General features: G+C 33.4%; 2 protein-coding genes and 1 pseudogene across 6 annotated transcripts; 2 read left to right on the forward strand and 1 right to left on the reverse strand.

Moving 5' to 3' along the window:
- The first annotated feature begins 510 nt into the window (after positions 1-510).
- On the forward strand, positions 511-2326 carry LOC146899861 (cytochrome P450 89A2 pseudogene; annotated as a pseudogene). The gene has a single exon (XR_015021930.1). The product of XR_015021930.1 is annotated as a cytochrome P450 89A2 pseudogene (transcript).
- A 1560-nt stretch (positions 2327-3886) lies between these two features.
- Positions 3887-9270, reverse strand: LOC146899862 (Tetratricopeptide repeat (TPR)-like superfamily protein). Of its 3 annotated transcripts, XM_085733654.1 has the most exons (4): positions 7012-9270; positions 6485-6571; positions 5043-5129; positions 3887-4221 (listed from the first exon to the last, which is right to left on the reverse strand). In XM_085733654.1, the coding sequence occupies exon 1, from the start codon at positions 9229-9231 to the stop codon at positions 7147-7149; it is 2085 nt and encodes a 694-aa protein (XP_085589780.1). In that variant the 5' UTR covers positions 9232-9270; the 3' UTR covers positions 3887-4221; positions 5043-5129; positions 6485-6571; positions 7012-7146. The 3 variants fall into 3 exon arrangements, with proteins under 3 accessions (XP_085589780.1, XP_085589781.1, XP_085589782.1); XM_085733655.1 differs by lacking the exon at positions 5043-5129 and having other exon boundaries at positions 7012-9264; XM_085733656.1 differs by lacking the exons at positions 3887-4221; positions 5043-5129 and adding an exon at positions 5138-5370 and having other exon boundaries at positions 7012-9264.
- A 1260-nt stretch (positions 9271-10530) lies between these two features.
- On the forward strand, positions 10531-13132 carry LOC146899863 (putative serine/threonine-protein kinase PBL28). Of its 2 annotated transcripts, none has more exons than XM_085734968.1 (7): positions 10531-11101; positions 11216-11403; positions 11578-11767; positions 12090-12253; positions 12335-12439; positions 12528-12650; positions 12728-13132. In XM_085734968.1, the coding sequence occupies exons 1-7, from the start codon at positions 11032-11034 to the stop codon at positions 12962-12964; spliced, it is 1077 nt and encodes a 358-aa protein (XP_085591094.1). In that variant the 5' UTR covers positions 10531-11031; the 3' UTR covers positions 12965-13132. The 2 variants fall into 2 exon arrangements, with proteins under 2 accessions (XP_085591094.1, XP_085591095.1); XM_085734969.1 differs by having other exon boundaries at positions 10880-11101; positions 12780-13052.
- The last annotated feature ends 4724 nt before the right edge of the window (positions 13133-17856 follow it).

Below are 17856 nucleotides of genomic sequence, written 5' to 3' on the forward strand. Positions count from 1 at the left end.
TGCTGGGTGGAGAGCAAATTTCATGGATATGTGACACCCTAGAGCAAGCCCTCTAAGCAATAGTCCACTAGTAAGAAGGATCTAGAATAAAGTCCCACTCTCATTACCGTTTGGATAAGGATAGAGTAGTATGAGTCACTAGGTAATAGCTGTAATAGTACCGCCACTAGCTGTAATCTGTACTATCTCATATTGCAATATATGTATTGAATGGTGGATGAAATAAAGATCAGAGAAGAAAATTATTCAATATCTATTGTTTTGGAGGTGCTCCCCTCAAAGGAGAATATTTTTATCTTTCTGTGCTTTGATAACCTTTCAGCAATTCAGCCATACGTGGTGGACTGGTGGTGGGTCCTACAAGTATATATATCTTACAAAAGGTGGTAGAGACGCCGACAGAGGACGTCGACAGAGGACGTAAGGTCGTATATATCGTATGAATTTGTTAAACATAAGTTTGTCGCCTCACGCAAAAGTAACAACACATCACATTATTGCTTAATTGATTACCAATTCTTGGAGTATATATAAATATATAAATACAGGTAACTAAAAAAATGAAATATATAAATATAACGTGACATGCATCATTCTTGTAAAACCAATTGAAACTAACTCATGGAGGCATCATGGTTCATAGTCCTTGTTTTTATGTGTCTATCAATACTTATTATCACAAGTATAAGATCCCTCAAATCAATTCAACTCCCTCCTGGACCATTCCATTTTCCTTTCATTTCCGATATCCTATGGCTACGAAAATCATTCCCACAACTTGAGCCAATTCTTCGCAACCTCCATGCCAAACATGGCCCTATCATCTCATTCCACTTTTGGTCTACACCTAACATATCGATATCCGATTGTTCCCTCGTCCACAAGGCCTTGGTCCAAAACGGCGCCATTTTTGCCGACCGCCCGAAAGCCCTTTTCCTAAACAAACCACTCAACATCGCCTCCTCTTGTTATGGCCCCACATGGCGTGTTCTTCGCAATAATCTTGCCACAACAATGCTTCACTCATCACGGTTCGATTCCTTCTCTAACACGCGCAAATGTGTCCTTGAAGCACTTGTCAAGCAATTAAAATCCGAAACGGAATCAAACTATTCTATTAAGTTCAATGACCACATTCATCATGCAATTTTTAGCTTACTCGTTTTTATGTGTTTTGGTGAAAAAGTGGACAGCGAGAAAATTGAAACTATTAAGCACATCCAACGCCTTTGGATTATAAGCTCCGGAAAATTCGGTGTGCTAAATTTCTTTCCAAAAATGATCTCTCACATGATTTTCCGAAAACGTTGGAATGAATTTTTGCAACTTCAAAAGGATCAAAAGGATGTATTTATTGAACTAATAAGAGCGAGAGAAAAAGAGAACAATAAAAACAATCTTGATCATGAACATGCCATTTGTTATGTTGATACTTTGTTGAATTTGGAGTTGCCTGAGGAGAAACGGAAGCTTGATGACGATGAACTTGTTGCGTTGTGTTCGGAGTTTCTCACTGCCGGAACAGATACAACTTCAACTGCATTGGAGTGGGCTATGGCGAATTTGATCAAATACAAACATGTGCAACAAAGGCTAGTCGAGGAAATTGGAGTCATAGTTGGTGATAGAGAGGAAAGAGAAGTAAAAGAGGAAGATTTGGAGAAGTTACCTTATCTTAAGGCAGTAATTTTAGAAGGGTTAAGGCGCCACCCTCCTTCTCACTACTTAATTCCACATGCAGTGACTGAGGATGTAATTTTTAATGGTTACTTGGTGCCTAAAAATGGGACAGTTAATTTTATGGTAGCAGAGGTTGGGTGGGATCCAACAGTTTGGGAAGATCCCATGGCATTCAAGCCAGAGAGGTTTGAGGAAAGTATTAATGGATTTGATGTTACAGGTCAAAATGAGATAAAGATGATGCCATTTGGAGCAGGAAGGAGGATTTGTCCTGCCTATAACTTGGCAATGCTCCATGTAGAGTACTTTGTGGCAAATTTGGTTTGGAACTTTGAATGGAAGATTTCATTACCAGGAAGTAATGTTGATTTGTCAGAAAAGCAGGAATTTACTATGGTGATGAAATATCCATTGGAAGCTCAAATTTCTCCTAGGATCTAGGCTCATTTATAATGTGTCTATCAATGTAGATAAATAAATCTATTCAAAAGTAATTAGTTGCCTACACTTTGTGTCAACTTATTTCTTGTTTCATTGTGTGTCACTCATATACCACATGACTATAAACTTTACATATACAATATACAATTTATATGATCAGCTTATTGATTGTAATGAGAACATCACCATCATCATGTTGAAGAATCAACTCAAATGGAATATCATCAATATCCATCAAGATCATCACTATACCATATCTTCACCCACATATACATATCCACCAAATACTCATCCTAAAGAAATCATCGTTAAGATACATAAATCAAAGTCATACATTTTCAAGATACATAAATCACACTCATCACAACTGTAGGTCAACTATCAAATCAAACTCTCCACAAATTAATTTAATGGATTTCCTCATTTTATCCCAGAAAATATGCTGAGTGTTTGATTTTACGGTTAGTCTATTGTGTCAATTTATTTATAGATGAATATGTTGTCCGTGGAAGGGGTGATAAAAAAAATTATATATTCGGGTAAAGCCGTCAAGAATACTATGTACACTACTTGATAATGTAAAAAAAGAAGTTGTTGATTGAAATTATTAATTTCTTTTCCCTTCAGGTGTAACTTGTGTGCTATGAAATCTATCTAATCTGCCAACTAGTGAGATTAGTAATACGATTAATGTGAGAATAAACAAAACTAGAATGTGCTTTTGAATCACCATCTTTCTTAAAATGAGAAAGAAGGATCGCCGAAGATCTATGAAGTACGGACATACAGACACCGAACACGACACGAACACCTATGATAATTTAAGAAAATAATATAATTAAGTGTAATCATAGATGTCAGTATCGGACGCCGACGCGTGTTTAACATCGGGACCCACATAATCCGAGGAGTATGAACAAAATGAAAAAGAAACATTTCCAAGGCATGTAAAAGTAAAACCAACCACACTCTCAGCTTAACCACTTTTAGCTTTCAGGTTTTAAAACAGATCACCGATTTTCAAATGAAATTAGAATCCCACTAATTCATTCGATCACAACTATGGTTCAGGTTTTTACTCACTATGTTTCATCAACACAACACTAATATGTCAGGAGGTTTAATACCCATCGGTTTATCACAGATTTATTTAACTCTGCTACACACTACCCAAAAGGCCAGAGATCTCTGCCACAAATGATACTTTCAAGCATCATCAGTTGGGGCCATTTACTCATGTTCTACATGTCATATTTATATATCTTCTATATCTATAGATGTTATTGGAATACTCACTCACTCACAAGTGTTGAAACTGAAATAGAGTATGATAAGAATGGAAAACCATTGAACTCAATGTCAAAGCTCTAGAGGCCTTTAAGTAACCACATTTAGATTATATGCACTGCTATATTTCAATGATTTTTTCTTGTGAATTTTATGATTTTGTATAATCTATCCAAATACTGTAGGAATAGGATGACTGAAAACATTGAACTACCATCACCGTGGACAGTTAACTGCATGGAGAAACTACATTCCAACCTTTGGACGAATTTATATACGATACTCCAAGGACTTCGGTAGGAGGTTGGTTGGCAAGGACAATTTGACAATGATTGATTAGAAACTTTGAATGTGGCTAGCTATGCAATGTGGATTTGCTTAGGAAAAGTTTCTTACCCTTTTTGATCACTTTTGTTGCAAACATATCATAACTCAGTTTGACACATCATATTATGGATTCACAGTGCCTCTGCAAACATGTACATCTTGGATGTCTTTTTGCATGGAATATTTAGGGTCAATTATATGAGTTCAGTTTATGAAAGCTCCATTGAGTTTTACAATCTTGATTATACCCCTAAAACTTGTCTAGCTATAAATTTGGAAATGCCAAAACAGTAAAAGATGATTTAAAAAAGTAATTAAACCTCAACTCAACAGTAAGACACTAACCAGTCACTATCTCAAGTAATTTGTAAAATATGTTTCAAAGTTGGATTTTTCTTGATGTATACCATTCATTGTTCAATCTGCTCTTTATTTGATGGATCAGTAAAACATTCTTCAAGAAAGCATGGCAGAGATATATGGATCCTGTAACATATAGCATATACATTCAAACAACCATTAGAAAAGTAACAAAAAAAATAAAAATAACAACCATTAAAAATATTGTGTAACATAAACAACATTGAATTTAATGTAAAGTTCTTAATCTTGAAAAATTACATTAATTACATATTACTCAACAAAAAAAATTGAATTGGCACTATTGATTAGAAGAAAAGGGAAACGTAACATTTGGATTCAAACAAAGGTAAGAACTAGTTAATGTCCCTTACTAAGTTCATACATCCAGTGATATGAAAAGTAATGATTAAAATCCATGTCAAAGAAATTATCGAGACTACAAAGCTGAATTTGTTGTTAACTGCAGTAAGTAGTTTCAGATATTAAATAACTACGATTCAAAATTAGTGGATTAGAATACTCAAGATTTGGGCCTTAATCCTTTTTTTTTTTTTTTTTTGGTGGTGGCCGGGATTCAAACCCCCGAACCTTGCATATATTATGCATTGTCCTTACCAACTGAGGGACTAATCCTTTCTTTCTAATAAAGTATGTTTTCATTCCAAAATAAAAAATAAAAAATAATAATAATAATAATAATAATAATAATAATAATAATAATAATAATAATAATAATAATAATAATATTCATAATAAAAATAATAATACCAATTCAAATAATACATAAACATGCAGCAAGCTACTAAAAGTTGCAAACAGAACTTTACTACTGTTCTTATACTCCCAACTCCAAAGTTTATTACAGTAACGCCCCCTTCTTTTCCCGTCGACTATATAGTTTGAGTTATTTTTCCGTCAAGACTCAAGTGAATAACCTTAATTACCTTTGCAGAAGGCTATTGCTTCAACTGTCATTCCTCAAGATACATGATTCTAACACTGCGGCTGGTACTCCTCCAAATCATGCATATCTGCAAACATATGTTCATCAATAAACACGTGCTGTGTTAATTATTTGCTAAATATCAAACATCGATATCCACAATTACTCCATGAACCAAGTTGTGGCAACTTTTATCCCCTATTAACTTCGGAATCACCTTTTAGCAGGCATTTCTACCTCTCCATTTGATCATATGTTTGGTCAAAAGAATGGAGAGTGAACTTTGATCCTCTGTGAGATTTGTTGAGTTTTAATGTGATGGATAAGATCTGAAGAGGTCATGACGCATTATCGATAAACAAAACAATCCAGGACCAGACAATCAAAATATGCTTATAAATGCACACAAATCTTTTAATCATAATACTAAGTGATGCAAATTAAAAATTTCATTGTTCGTAAAATATATTCACAATATGCTATTGTGTTATTCTTACTTCAAAGGAAATTGTTCCAAGAAGTCCTGTACCTAAGCTCCAATAGCAGTCATCAGGCTTGACATCAACTAAGAATAAATATGCACAACCAAATTTCACGGGAAATTGCAAAATTCTAGTATTTATAGTGGCGTGTCGTTAAATTTTCATCAAAACCCTCACCAATAATCACCACAAGAGCATACACCACCCTTAAAATGGTGGAATCTATTAGTATCTCTAACAACAATTTCACGTTCAACTATTTTGGAGATTAACATGGCAGCAATATGGCAATAGTATCACCTTTTATCAGTCATTTCCACCTCACCAATAATCACCATAAGCGCATACACCATCCTTAAAATGGTGGAATCTATTAGGCTTTGTTTGCGAGTTTGGAGGGGAAGGGAGGGGAAGGCTTGGGAAAAAAGGAATGAGCAAGTGGATGAAATAGAGGAAAATGGGAGGGGAGGGTTTTGGGGGGTTAACTTTTCTTCATAATACTAAACCCTCCTCATTTGGGGGAACTAAAAAATTGTATTGGAGGAGGGTTTTGGGGGGTTTTGGAGGGTTTACATGAATTCTTCAAATTTAATCTATGTTGTTATATTATTTTTAAAATTAAGAATATAGTAATCATATGCAATAATTTATCATTATCTAAAAACCTACTCTTTTAATTTTTTTGAAAGATTTCTCCATTTTTCGTCATATTTTCCACCCCTAGAAGCCTTCCCTTCTCCTCCCCTCTAAACTCGCAAACAAAGCCTTAGTATCTCTAACAACAATTTCACGTTCAACTATTATTATTACAGTAACGCCCCCTCCTTTTCCCGTCGACTATATATACTTTGAGTTATTTTTTCCGACATGAATCACGATAACAATTACAATATGAGATTCTATGACAGCGCTGCAGAAGATTGATCAAGAGTCAAGACTCAAGTGAACTAATCTTAATTACCTTTGCAGAAGGTTATTGCTTCAACTGTCTTGCCTCAAGATACATGATTCTAACGCTGTGGCTAGTATTCCTCCAAATCATGCATATCTGCAACATATGTTGATCAATAAACACGTGCTGTGTTAATTATTTGCTAAATATCAAACATTGATATTCTTAATTACTACATGAACCATGTTGTGGCAACTTGTATCCACTATTAACTTTGGGATCACCTTTGACGAGACATTTCCACCCCTTCATTTGATCATATGTTTGGTCAAAAGAATGGAAAGTGAACTTTGATCCTCTGTGAAATTTGTTCACTTTTAAAGTGATGGATAAGATATGAAGAGGTCATGACTCATTATTGATAAACAAAACAAAGAAGCAGACCATCAAAATATGCTTATAATGTACACAAATCATTTAATCATAATACGAAGTGATTCAAATTAAAAATTTCAGTGTTCGTAAAATAAATTCACAATATGCCAATTAATGTTTTATTCTTGCTTCAAAGGAAATTGTTCCAAGAAGTGCTGTACCTGTACCTAAGCTCCAATAGCAGTCACAAGGCTTGACATCAACTAACAATAAATTTGCACAACCAAATTTCACGGAAAATTGCAAAATTCTAGTATTTATAGTGGCGTGTTCCAGTTAAATTTTCATCAGAACCCTCACCAATAATCACCACAAGAGCATACACCATCCTTAAAATGGTGGAATCTATTAGTATCTCTAACAATAATTTCACGTTCAACTATTTTGGAGATTAACTTAGCAGCAATATGGCAATCTCCACAGACACGAAGGTTTTTGGTAATTCTGATTTGATACTCTTGTGTATTCAAAAGAGCAAACACAATAGCTAGCTTTTCACTATGAACAGTTAGATGGCCTTCCTTATCCTCCTCCTCCACATCATGAAGTGCTGAATCAGTCTCAGGTACATATCCTAACTCTTTCATCTTCCCAACCAGCACACCTAGCTCTTCATATATTTCCTTTGACTGCGGATGCGATGTGTCGCCCGCAAGAAACGTATGAACCTGATTGTTTAGCTCCACATTACTGATGCCAGGTGTTTTTTGAATGTTTTTTCTCTTCATTACTGACCGAATTTCTGTCACTTCTTTCCATCTACCAGCCTTTGCATAAATATTAGATAACAACACATAGTAACCTGATTGCTCGGGAGCCAATTGAAGTAGGTTGTCAGCTGCTAAAATCCCAATATCCATGTTTGTAAACACCCTACAAGAGCTAAGCAGTGTCGCCCAAACTCTTTCATTTGGCTCAATTGGCATTCGTTTGATAAAATTATAGGCCTCGTCTACACGCCCGGCTCGTCCTAATAGATCAACCAAACAAGCATAGTGTTCGATTCTTGGTGTTATCCTATAATCATCTGTCATCTGTTTAAAGTAAATCTTCCCTTCATCCAATAATCCTGAATGGCTACAAGCCGAGAGAATTGCAACGAATGCGATAGAATCTGGAGCTTGACCTGAATTTAGCATTTCTGTGAACAGTGCCACAGCATTACAGCCTTGTCCGGTCATACCATAAGCAGATATCAACGAAGTCCATGATGCAACATCGCGAAACTTCATTCTGTCAAACACTCTTTTTGCATCGTCTAAACATCCACACCTAGCATACATGTCTATCAAAGAATTCTCCAGTAGCAAATTTGGACATAATTTCTTCTTCTCTACATATTCATGAATCCTCCTTCCTAACAACAATGCCGAAAGATCCCCACATGCTGGAAGAACACTAGCAAATGTGATTGCATCCGGTTCCACTCCACATTTCTCCATTTGCAGATACAAATCCACAGCTTGTGTAGGCATGGAGTTTTTCATATAAACTCTTATCATCACATTCCACGATATCAAATTCTTCCTCTCCAAATTCACAAATATCTTCTCAACATACAAAACATTCTCCGACGAAGTGTTGGCTACAGCTGGCATGAGACTAGCCATCGTACATCCATCTGGTTTTTGTCCATAATCCTCCATTTCCCTACAAATCTCCAATGCACCATCAAATCGCATATTATGTGCATACCCCGCAACCAACGAGTTCCACGAAACAACATCCTTCCACATCATTTCATCAAACACACGCCGCGCCTCAACCAAACACCCACATTTCCCATACATCGCAATAAGACCATTCCCAACAAACAAATTAAAATCCAACCCAACCTTCAACACATCTCCATGAATCAACAACCCATATCTCAAATTTTCCGAACAAGAACAAGCCTTAAGAACACATGGGTACGTATAATTATCCGGTCTAAACCCTCCATTAACCATATCCCTAAATACAACCAACCCATCATCATACATATGATTATTCACATAGCTTCTAATCATAACATTATAGAAAACAACATTTCTCTCAGACATTTCATCGAACACCTTGCGTGTCAACCCGGGTTCTCCACAAGCAGCATATGATCTCATTAGTTTGATTCCTAAAGATGGATTTTTATGTGAATTTAGATAAAAAATCATGGTGTGGAGCTTTTTCAAGGTTTTGATATCTGGGTTTTGGTCTAGTGCTTTTGCTAGAAGTTCCAAAGCAACTGGGTTTTGTGAGGATTTGTTGAATGAAGAAAGTAATGCCTGTAATTCAGAAATGTGACGAGATAGTTTATGAAATGGTAGCATTTTACATATATCTCTGTCGATCGTGAATAACAATTTTTTCGTAGTATAGTAGAGGGAAAAACACCATGGATGCATATAGTTGAATATTCAGGTATGAAGAGAATATGATAAGGTACTGTAGACTTTCGATCCAATGGTGAATAAGGATTGTTTATCATATTCCGTCAAAAAAAAAAAGGATTGTTTATCATAGATGACCTATGATAGGGACCCACAGTAGAAGTCAATTTACTATGTTAAACATCAAATTTACTATGTTTTTTGACCCAAAAAAAATTTACTATGTTAAATACAAGAGTTTAATTTATATATATATATATATATATATATATATATATATATCGCTAGTGCACAAAAGCATTACAAATAAATTAAAAATGTTGTCAAATTATTTAATGTGTTCAAAATATATAATTTTTCATACTTTATTCATTGATGTAACAACACATCATTGAATATATCTATAAACTTTTTGTACACTGACGATATTTATAAATCAAACTCTAAATTATATTGTATTTTATGTTAATGTGTATTTTTAAAATGTGTGTAAGTTGTAAAAGATAATATATTTAATTGTTTTTTTCTTCTACTTTTTCATAAAATAAAATAAAAATTGCTTGATTTTGGCTACTACGACTTTTTTTGAGCAACTATGCATTTACCTTTTTTTGATTTCATGAGTTGACAAATTTCAATAACATAACATCTTGTCAAATCGCTAAGTGGATATTAGAAATTTTAAGAAAATATAAAACACGAAGAGCACATGAAATGATTTTCCACCTTCTTCGAATATGTTGGATTTATTGTGGATTTGTTGGAATTACGGTCATCATGATGTTGCAAAAGCTGTACTTTGGAATTTCGACAAAATCATGGTACCACAATGATTTCGTCAAATCCACAGTAACTCTAAACATACAATTCTTCATTTCCCTCAAAACTAGTAACCCTAGCAGTAGCACTAATCCATCTCAACCCATCTCCATCAAAATGAATCTCATTTTAAGACAAAGTTTATACAAACATATTTTCACCCCTTAATTATATAGATTTAATGCAGATGATAACCGACTGAAAAGGTATTGATTGGGTGTTCGGACCCAACATCAATATTGTTCATTGAGCCTAAACATAATTTAAAATCTAATCAATTGCTAATGATGATAAACTTTAGTAACAATGACGGTTACACACCATACAATGCAAGAACAATAGAAAGATTCAGGAACAAGGTACTAAATCTTTATGATGAAGAGTGAAGGAGAGAGCTAATGAAAAGTGTTCTTAACATCATATAATGTATTTTCAATCTCTATAAATAAAGTAAAATGTAATATTATATGAAACTGAAAAATGTGTTGCCGTTTCAAATTCCTTTATCAAAGTAAACTATAGACCACCACTTCTAAACCAAAAGGTGAGCAAACAGTTTCTACCTTTCTTTTTCTCAGCTTTCTCTTTTTCTTAAAGCACATAACTCAAATTGTTGTGTTGCTTTCTCATAAAAATCCATGTTGTTGAAGGATGTATTATGAAGTATTCTTCTAATCTAACTTCACACTTTCTCCACATTCACTCCATACAAGATTCCCTTACATACATCAAGAGTTAAGGTGGTACGCACCGTCACCATAATAATTGAATATGATTGGATGCGTACATCGATAGTGTATGCAAATTAAATTCATTTAAAAAGGTAAAGGGAAAAACTCTCTCAAATGCATACCAAGTATACTATTACAATGTGATTAACTTCATGTAACTATCCTTTTTCTTGGAGAATCAATTTTTATTGAGTATTTGGTTTGTTAGATCCCATCAATTCAAATTCTTAGCATAGAACCATACAAGATAGTGTCACCAATCACCATGCCATTTGGTTTGGTCTCAGCTTGGAACAAGCGGCGGCGAAGCATGTCTCGAGATCATTCAGACCCTTGTATTAATTCATTTTTCTTTCTCTATTTATCTTGGTGTACTAAGGTTGTTGTACTAAGTGGTGTTTCGTTGCACGATTAATTTTGTAACATTTTACACATTCAATATCTTGCAGGGATTTATAAACCTGCAGAGGTTTGGCAACTTGAAGATCAAACACCACAACCTTATAAAAGGAGGCATGGATCAAATGTGTTCACACTCAAGGAGATGGAAAATGCAACATATTCATTCAGTGATGATAATCTTATTGGTAAAGGAGGATTTGGCAAGGTCTACAAGGGAACTTTAAAGTCAGGGGAGGTAATTGTTTTAAAGGTTACACTGGAATCTTCATATTGCAGTGTAGTGTAGGAATTTATAATAATTCTCAAAATTCGTAACACAAGTTGTAGCTTCCATATATAGACCATGTTTTTCAAATTATTGGAAGTATCATCTCTAAATCGTATTATATAAATGTTTCTCCAAATGAAGGTTGTAGCAATAAAGAAAATGGAAATGCCTGCTATTGAGGGAGAGCGTGAATTTCGTGTAGAAGTTGACATATTAAGCAGGCTAGACCACCCAAACCTTGTTTCTTTGAGAGGGTATTGTGCTGATGGGAAGCATAGATTCCTAGTATATGAATATATGCATAATGGAAACCTGCAAGATCATTTGAATGGTATGTCCTGTACCCAAAATCTACATGATCTCAAAATTCTTACATTAAATTAAGCTTTTTAGTCAGCATTTTAGTTCTTGGAATTGCAAGGGTAAGTCAATTTAGTCCTTCGAATTTCTAGTATATGAATATAGACTTTTGATAGATGTTTACTAAAGAGATATTTAGACGGAAGGACTAAATTGATTGAGGCTCTATGATCTAAGGTACTAATTTTCTATTTCACGAATTTGAGGGACTAAATCATTCGAACTTTATAATTTCGAGGACCGAAATGCTGATTTCTTCTTCTCATATCTAACCACTATCTATCTAATTATAGGAATCAGGGAAAGAAAAATGGATTGGCCTCAAAGACTAAGAGTCGCATTAGGAGCTGCAAAAGGGCTTGCTTATCTCCACTCAAGTTCTTGTGTTGGAATTCCTATTGTTCATAGAGATTTCAAATCCACCAATGTTCTTTTAGATGCCAATTTTGAAGCAAAGGTACAAATGATTAACTCCTAACAACGTCGTGTTTACTATGCATAATCTTCGATGCGTAAAAAATTAACAACCATTTTGTAGATATCAGATTTCGGATTTGCCAAGTTAATGCCAGAAGGACAAGAGATACATGTAACTGCCAGAGTACTCGGCACATTTGGCTATTTTGACCCCGAGTATACATCGGTATGCATAGCTAAATTTCATTTGCAACAAAGTTTTGTTCTTATGGTTTATTACAGTGACATTGACGACCATTTTATTCCATGAGCAGACTGGGAAGCTAACTCTACAAAGTGATGTTTATGCTTATGGCGTTGTTCTTCTGGAGCTTTTGACAGGACGTCGCGCTGTAGATCTAAACCAGGGTCCAAATAATCAAAACCTTGTACTACAGGTAGGTGTTAAAAGTTGCCTTCATGATCGATTTTATTCAATGGAAGGTTTTAATATATAGTTGACATGGATATATAGGTTAGGCACTTATTGAATGACTGCAAGATGATCCGAAAGATGATTGATGCAGAGATGGCTCGAAATTCTTACACTATTGAATCAATGTTCATGTTTGCCAATCTTGCATCGCGATGTGTCCGTCCCAAGAGTAACGAGAGACCTTCAATGAAAGATTGTGTCAAAGAAATTCAAATGATTATCTATACAAATACAAAAGGCTTGGGAATGGTTATGCATAGCTTAAGAATGCTCTAGTGTTAAAAATGTGTAATCATGGTTTCCTATCGGTTTGAACAAATTAAATTATTCTATTATTTGTAATAAGTTCTTTTGTTCATGTTTAGATATCGAATGGATAGTGTGACCAAGAAATATTTGTCATGGTTGTGCATAAAGTCAAATGTGTATTTACCATTTTGCCAATTTTCTATGTTGGTTTTGCCAAATGATTGTTGTGAATTTTTTTTTTATCCGACCCTGTTGACAAAAAAAATTCCAAATCTGACCCCCTTTCACATTTAAATACACATCTGACCCCCTTTTAGGTATTTTTTTAGTTTGGTTTGTCGTTTTCCTCGTTACCGCAGTTTCAAATTACAGTAATGATCTTCCTTTCTGACACATAGCAGGTAGGTACAGGTGCAGCAGGTTTGACTTATTTTTTTAACTTTTTTTATTCATTACTGCAGTTTGGAATTGCAGTAATGAATTTTAATTTATTTTTTTCCGTTTTTCCTCTTTTTGGGTCAATATATGTTTCTTAAAATTAAATGCAAATATTAATAAATAAATAAATATTGATGATAAATGTAATAAATATTAATTTATTAATTTAAAAACACTATTTATATTATTCATAGTGTTAGAAATAAAAACAAAAACTACTTTCTCAGTGGTATCCATTTACGCCATCTACACAACCCTTATTTCAGATGTGTTCAAAAACGAGAACGTTTACGCCATCTACAACAAAGAATTCAAAGTAGTCTACGACAAGAGTTATTGGCCCCCATACGAAGGTCCCGAGCTTTGTCATAATCCTGACATGCGAAGAATAAAAAAAGATCGACCCAATAGTACTCGCATTAGGACTGAAATGGACGAAGAGGTGGAAGAAAGGACACCAACGCCGAGACTGTGTGGGTTGTGTCGGCATCCCGGTCATATTAGGAGAAATTGTCCGACCATTAAAAATCGGTAGTTAATATTGTTATGTATTATGTGTTCAACCAAATCAAACGTGAAATGTTTTTAAATTAATCGTCGTGTAAAAAAATTAAGTAGTTTTGTCGTTTTAATGTCTATTTTCACTATGCAAAAGAAGTAGAAATGTATGCAAAAATGATTGTGAACTAGTATGGAGCCCGTGCCAAGCACGGTGATTACTGTTATTTGCAACTCGCCAATTCCTAGTTCAAAAAAAAGAGTTAACATGGATCATTGTGATCATTGTAATAAAATTTTAGAATAAAAATACGTTGTATATTGTGAGGTATTTAGGCAGCGGAAAATATTTGAGGGTTATTTGAGCCATACTTACAACACATTTGTAGTCGTGACATTATTGTTGTTGTGGGATTAGTGACTGGTGTGAAATAAATCAGACTCAAATATTGTTTCAAAAACTAATCAGGATAGTAACCAAATTTTTGTGAATTGTTTGAAATTGAAGGTATGGATATGTAAACAAATAATGAATTAGATTGTTTTCTAATTTTAGGTAACTTGACAATTACCTGTTAATACATGCAAGTTTGTTGCATAATTGTAAACATGTATGAATTTGATTATGAATATACATTTGTATACATGTTGTAGAACTTGAATTAAGATGTACCAAAGTAAAATAAAATATTCAATCAAGACTCAAACAAAATTGTCTTCTAATCCAGGATCATTTTGTACCATATTCATTTTCGGTATGAGAATTTTGTCGCCTGCATGGTAGTTGTCCTAAGAAAGTTCATGGCCAAATCGTTGACTGTTACCCTATTTCCATTGCATAACCAAATTATCTAATCAATGTGTTTTATTAGCATTGCATGATATCATCTTTAAGCCTCAACTTTTGGTTTGGAATACATGAATACTTTATGTCATTCAAAAACTAATTAACATATGCATCGTTTTTAGCCTCAACTTGTGGAAATACCTGAACACTTTATGCAAATTGGATTCCCTGCTGTATATTTAAATGTAGTCATGATGACTTAAACCATCCGATCAAGATTAGACAGTTTAGAGAATAGACATATTGATTTTGTTATTTTATAATTAAAAATACTGAGCTTGAATATGGACCATCCAATCAAGATTGATCATTCCACATCGTCTGACTGCATGACTATAAGCTTTTATTGCTTGCAGAGAATCGCGGACCTACTTTATTTCATTCAAAAACTCATTAGCATAAATCATCATTTTTTAAGCATCAACTTGTGGTTTGAAATACGTGAACCCTTAATGTCATTCAAAAAGTCATTAGTAAACTATTCAAGGTTGATTTACAAACAGAAGTCAAGCTGAAATATTCTTTCTCAATCCCCGGGATCAATTTGTATGAGTTATTCAAGGTTATAATATAATCAAGTATAAGGGTCTTGTTAACCAGTGCATCCGGGGCACTCTTTAAAGATCATAAATTTAGCAATTATTCTTTTAAAATGTCAACTGTTATAATTTCCAATGCATTGAATACACAATTTTTCAGAGAAAAAAATTAGCATTTAAAGTGCTTAAAGAGTACCCCAGGAACACTCGTTAACATTTTCCTATAATCAATTCAAATATGTATCTCTCACACCCCCAAATTAATTGCAGGTTCAACAAAACATTATCAATCATACCTCTAATAAGTAAAGTTATTTTTAAATGGCATCACCATATTTTAATAATAGATGTTACACCATAAACTCCTAAGTTTCTACTCTAACATCACGTGTTGGTTTAACAAATTGTTGAAATATTTACTCAATAAACAATAAAAGCAAAAAAATAAATGTATGATGTAGACAAAGCTACTATCCTTCTTGTCCATATGTTGCACCATCATTAGCACCATGCATAGACACAACAATAGCAAACTTATATCAGAATTTGGAGTTATACTAACAAAATGATCATAGGTAGTCAAAAGTAAAACATTGAATATAGAGAAAAGAATACATCTAACCAAATACATCATATCTATATTTGTAGATACAATCTTCTAGTGAAGGTTACTTGCATCGAATGTTCAAGTGAAGGTTAGTTACAATCTTTTATCTGCGTCCAAATCACATTATTATCTTTTTTTCCCTCATGTTATGTTGTTAATCACATAGGCTTTTAAAAGATATAGCAGCATACATGGGTGAAGGGAATTGTCACGATGGGGTGGCCTTGGATACCCAATTTTCTTTAATATTTTTTATAAGATAATGTATTTTTATGTTTAGCTAGTCTAATGATGTAGATTTAGTTATTTCAAATATGTTTATTTGTAAAAAGTATTAGTAGAAACATGAAAGACAAAATTATCACTTGATACTCGAGTTTATTTTTCTTATTTTGACACTTTCAATATCTATTGTAACTACATACCGAGTTTCGTCAACAATGATAGATGTAAAAATCATATTCGTAAAATATTATTTTACTTTTTCTATATATTTGGCCCTTTCGTAAAATTTTGGTTAGATTCGTTACTGGTGGTATAGCGGATAACATGACAACCATTATTGCAAAGATAAAAATAAAGTGCAAAGTAAACATAAATAATCAAAAAATTAAAAATACATTAAGATTAAAGATTCCTTCATAGTTAATAATCAAAGATCCTATAGTACAAAACAGTAGAACTTAGAACATAAATAGGGTTCAAATAGACGTATATATATATATATATATATATATATATATATTCAAAAAGAGACAACAATTTAAAGAAAAACGATTTGAGAAATTTCCCCTGAAAACCCTAATGTTGGATGCTATAATGGTTTGTGGCCGCAAATAGCTGCTGCAACAACCGCTATCGCTGATGGAAGCTTGCAGGCAAAAAGCATTGTGCCCGAACCCTACCATTATTGTTTTATTCAATTGTAGCGGCGCTAATGTTGAAATTTCTTCCATGACCACCCTCTATTCCGTTCATTTACTTTCATATGTAGTTCATTTAGCAGTTTAAAATATATTAGTAGACTAACTTGTTTGGTAGTCGAGTGTTTGAACTAAAAACCACTTCTACCATAAAGAGTAAAATTTGTCCAACTCAATTGGAAATTCTAGTGAGAAAAATGTAAAATCTCTCATCAATATCATTGACTTGATTCAATTATGAGTAACTTTTCTATTTGTCACATAAAGTACTTATCATATGTTGTACCCAAAAATAAGTACGTGACCTATGAACTTCTAACATCTTCTTTTTAGAATAAACTTGGTTTTCGGAAACAAAGGTATTTATATCCCTTGTATTCTTTAATCATACCCTCGGATGGATGCTCAACTAATCAATTAGTTATTGCACATAAAACTTTAAGTAGTTTATGCAAATAAATTTCCTGCAACAACATAATAACTTATAACCATGTATATTGAAAGCAACGACAATGTTAAGTAAAACTGTTTTATATGTAATTTCAGTGTATTGTCAGGCTAAAAAAACAATATATAGAAAATGTGAAAGATTATTTTTAGAAAATTTTTAATTGCACATTAGTAGTAGAAAATGTGAAAGATTTTGCCACATTAGCAATATACATCAAATACATATAACCAGCGAAATTGTGGATATGAAGTGAATGAAAACCCAATTAGAATTGACAAAAATGAAAATATAAGATTATGCAATAAAATTTCATAAATATCAATGCATAGTTTATAGTAATTTTAGTTTTAAGACTGCATAAAAAGAAGAGTGTTTTGTGATATTCCATAATTTGATAGAGCATATAAAATTGAACAAACAAAGCTTTTTTTTATCAATTACCATCCTCACCTCACCACTCATCTCCTATTAGAGAAAACAAAGGCATGAACTTTAAATTAAATATAATTAAAATACAACTGAATTCGAAGCTTAAATGATTAGCCATGTAAAAATCACCAACAATCGGTTGGTTGAGTAGATATATCCAGGTATCCATTGACCATTGTTACTTTGT

The sequence above is a fragment of the Medicago sativa genome, chromosome 8 (assembly GCF_051527215.1).
Source record: "Medicago sativa cultivar Bolivia chromosome 8, Bolivia_mono, whole genome shotgun sequence".
Taxonomy (NCBI): Eukaryota; Viridiplantae; Streptophyta; class Magnoliopsida; order Fabales; family Fabaceae; genus Medicago; species Medicago sativa.

What these genes read in the sequence shown, in the direction of transcription:
- LOC146899862 (XM_085733654.1), bottom strand. Translation starts at nt 9,231, where the DNA reads ATGCATCCATGGTGTTTTTCCCTCTACTATACTACGAAAAAATTGTTA.
- LOC146899863 (XM_085734968.1), top strand. Translation starts at nt 11,032, where the DNA reads ATGCCATTTGGTTTGGTCTCAGCTTGGAACAAGCGGCGGCGAAGCATG. An exon ending in CCTGCAAGATCATTTGAATG is followed by an intron (nt 11,768 to 12,089) that starts GTATGTCCTGTA and finishes ATCTAATTATAG; the next exon opens with GAATCAGGGAAAGAAAAATG. An exon ending in ATGCCAATTTTGAAGCAAAG is followed by an intron (nt 12,254 to 12,334) that starts GTACAAATGATT and finishes ACCATTTTGTAG; the next exon opens with ATATCAGATTTCGGATTTGC.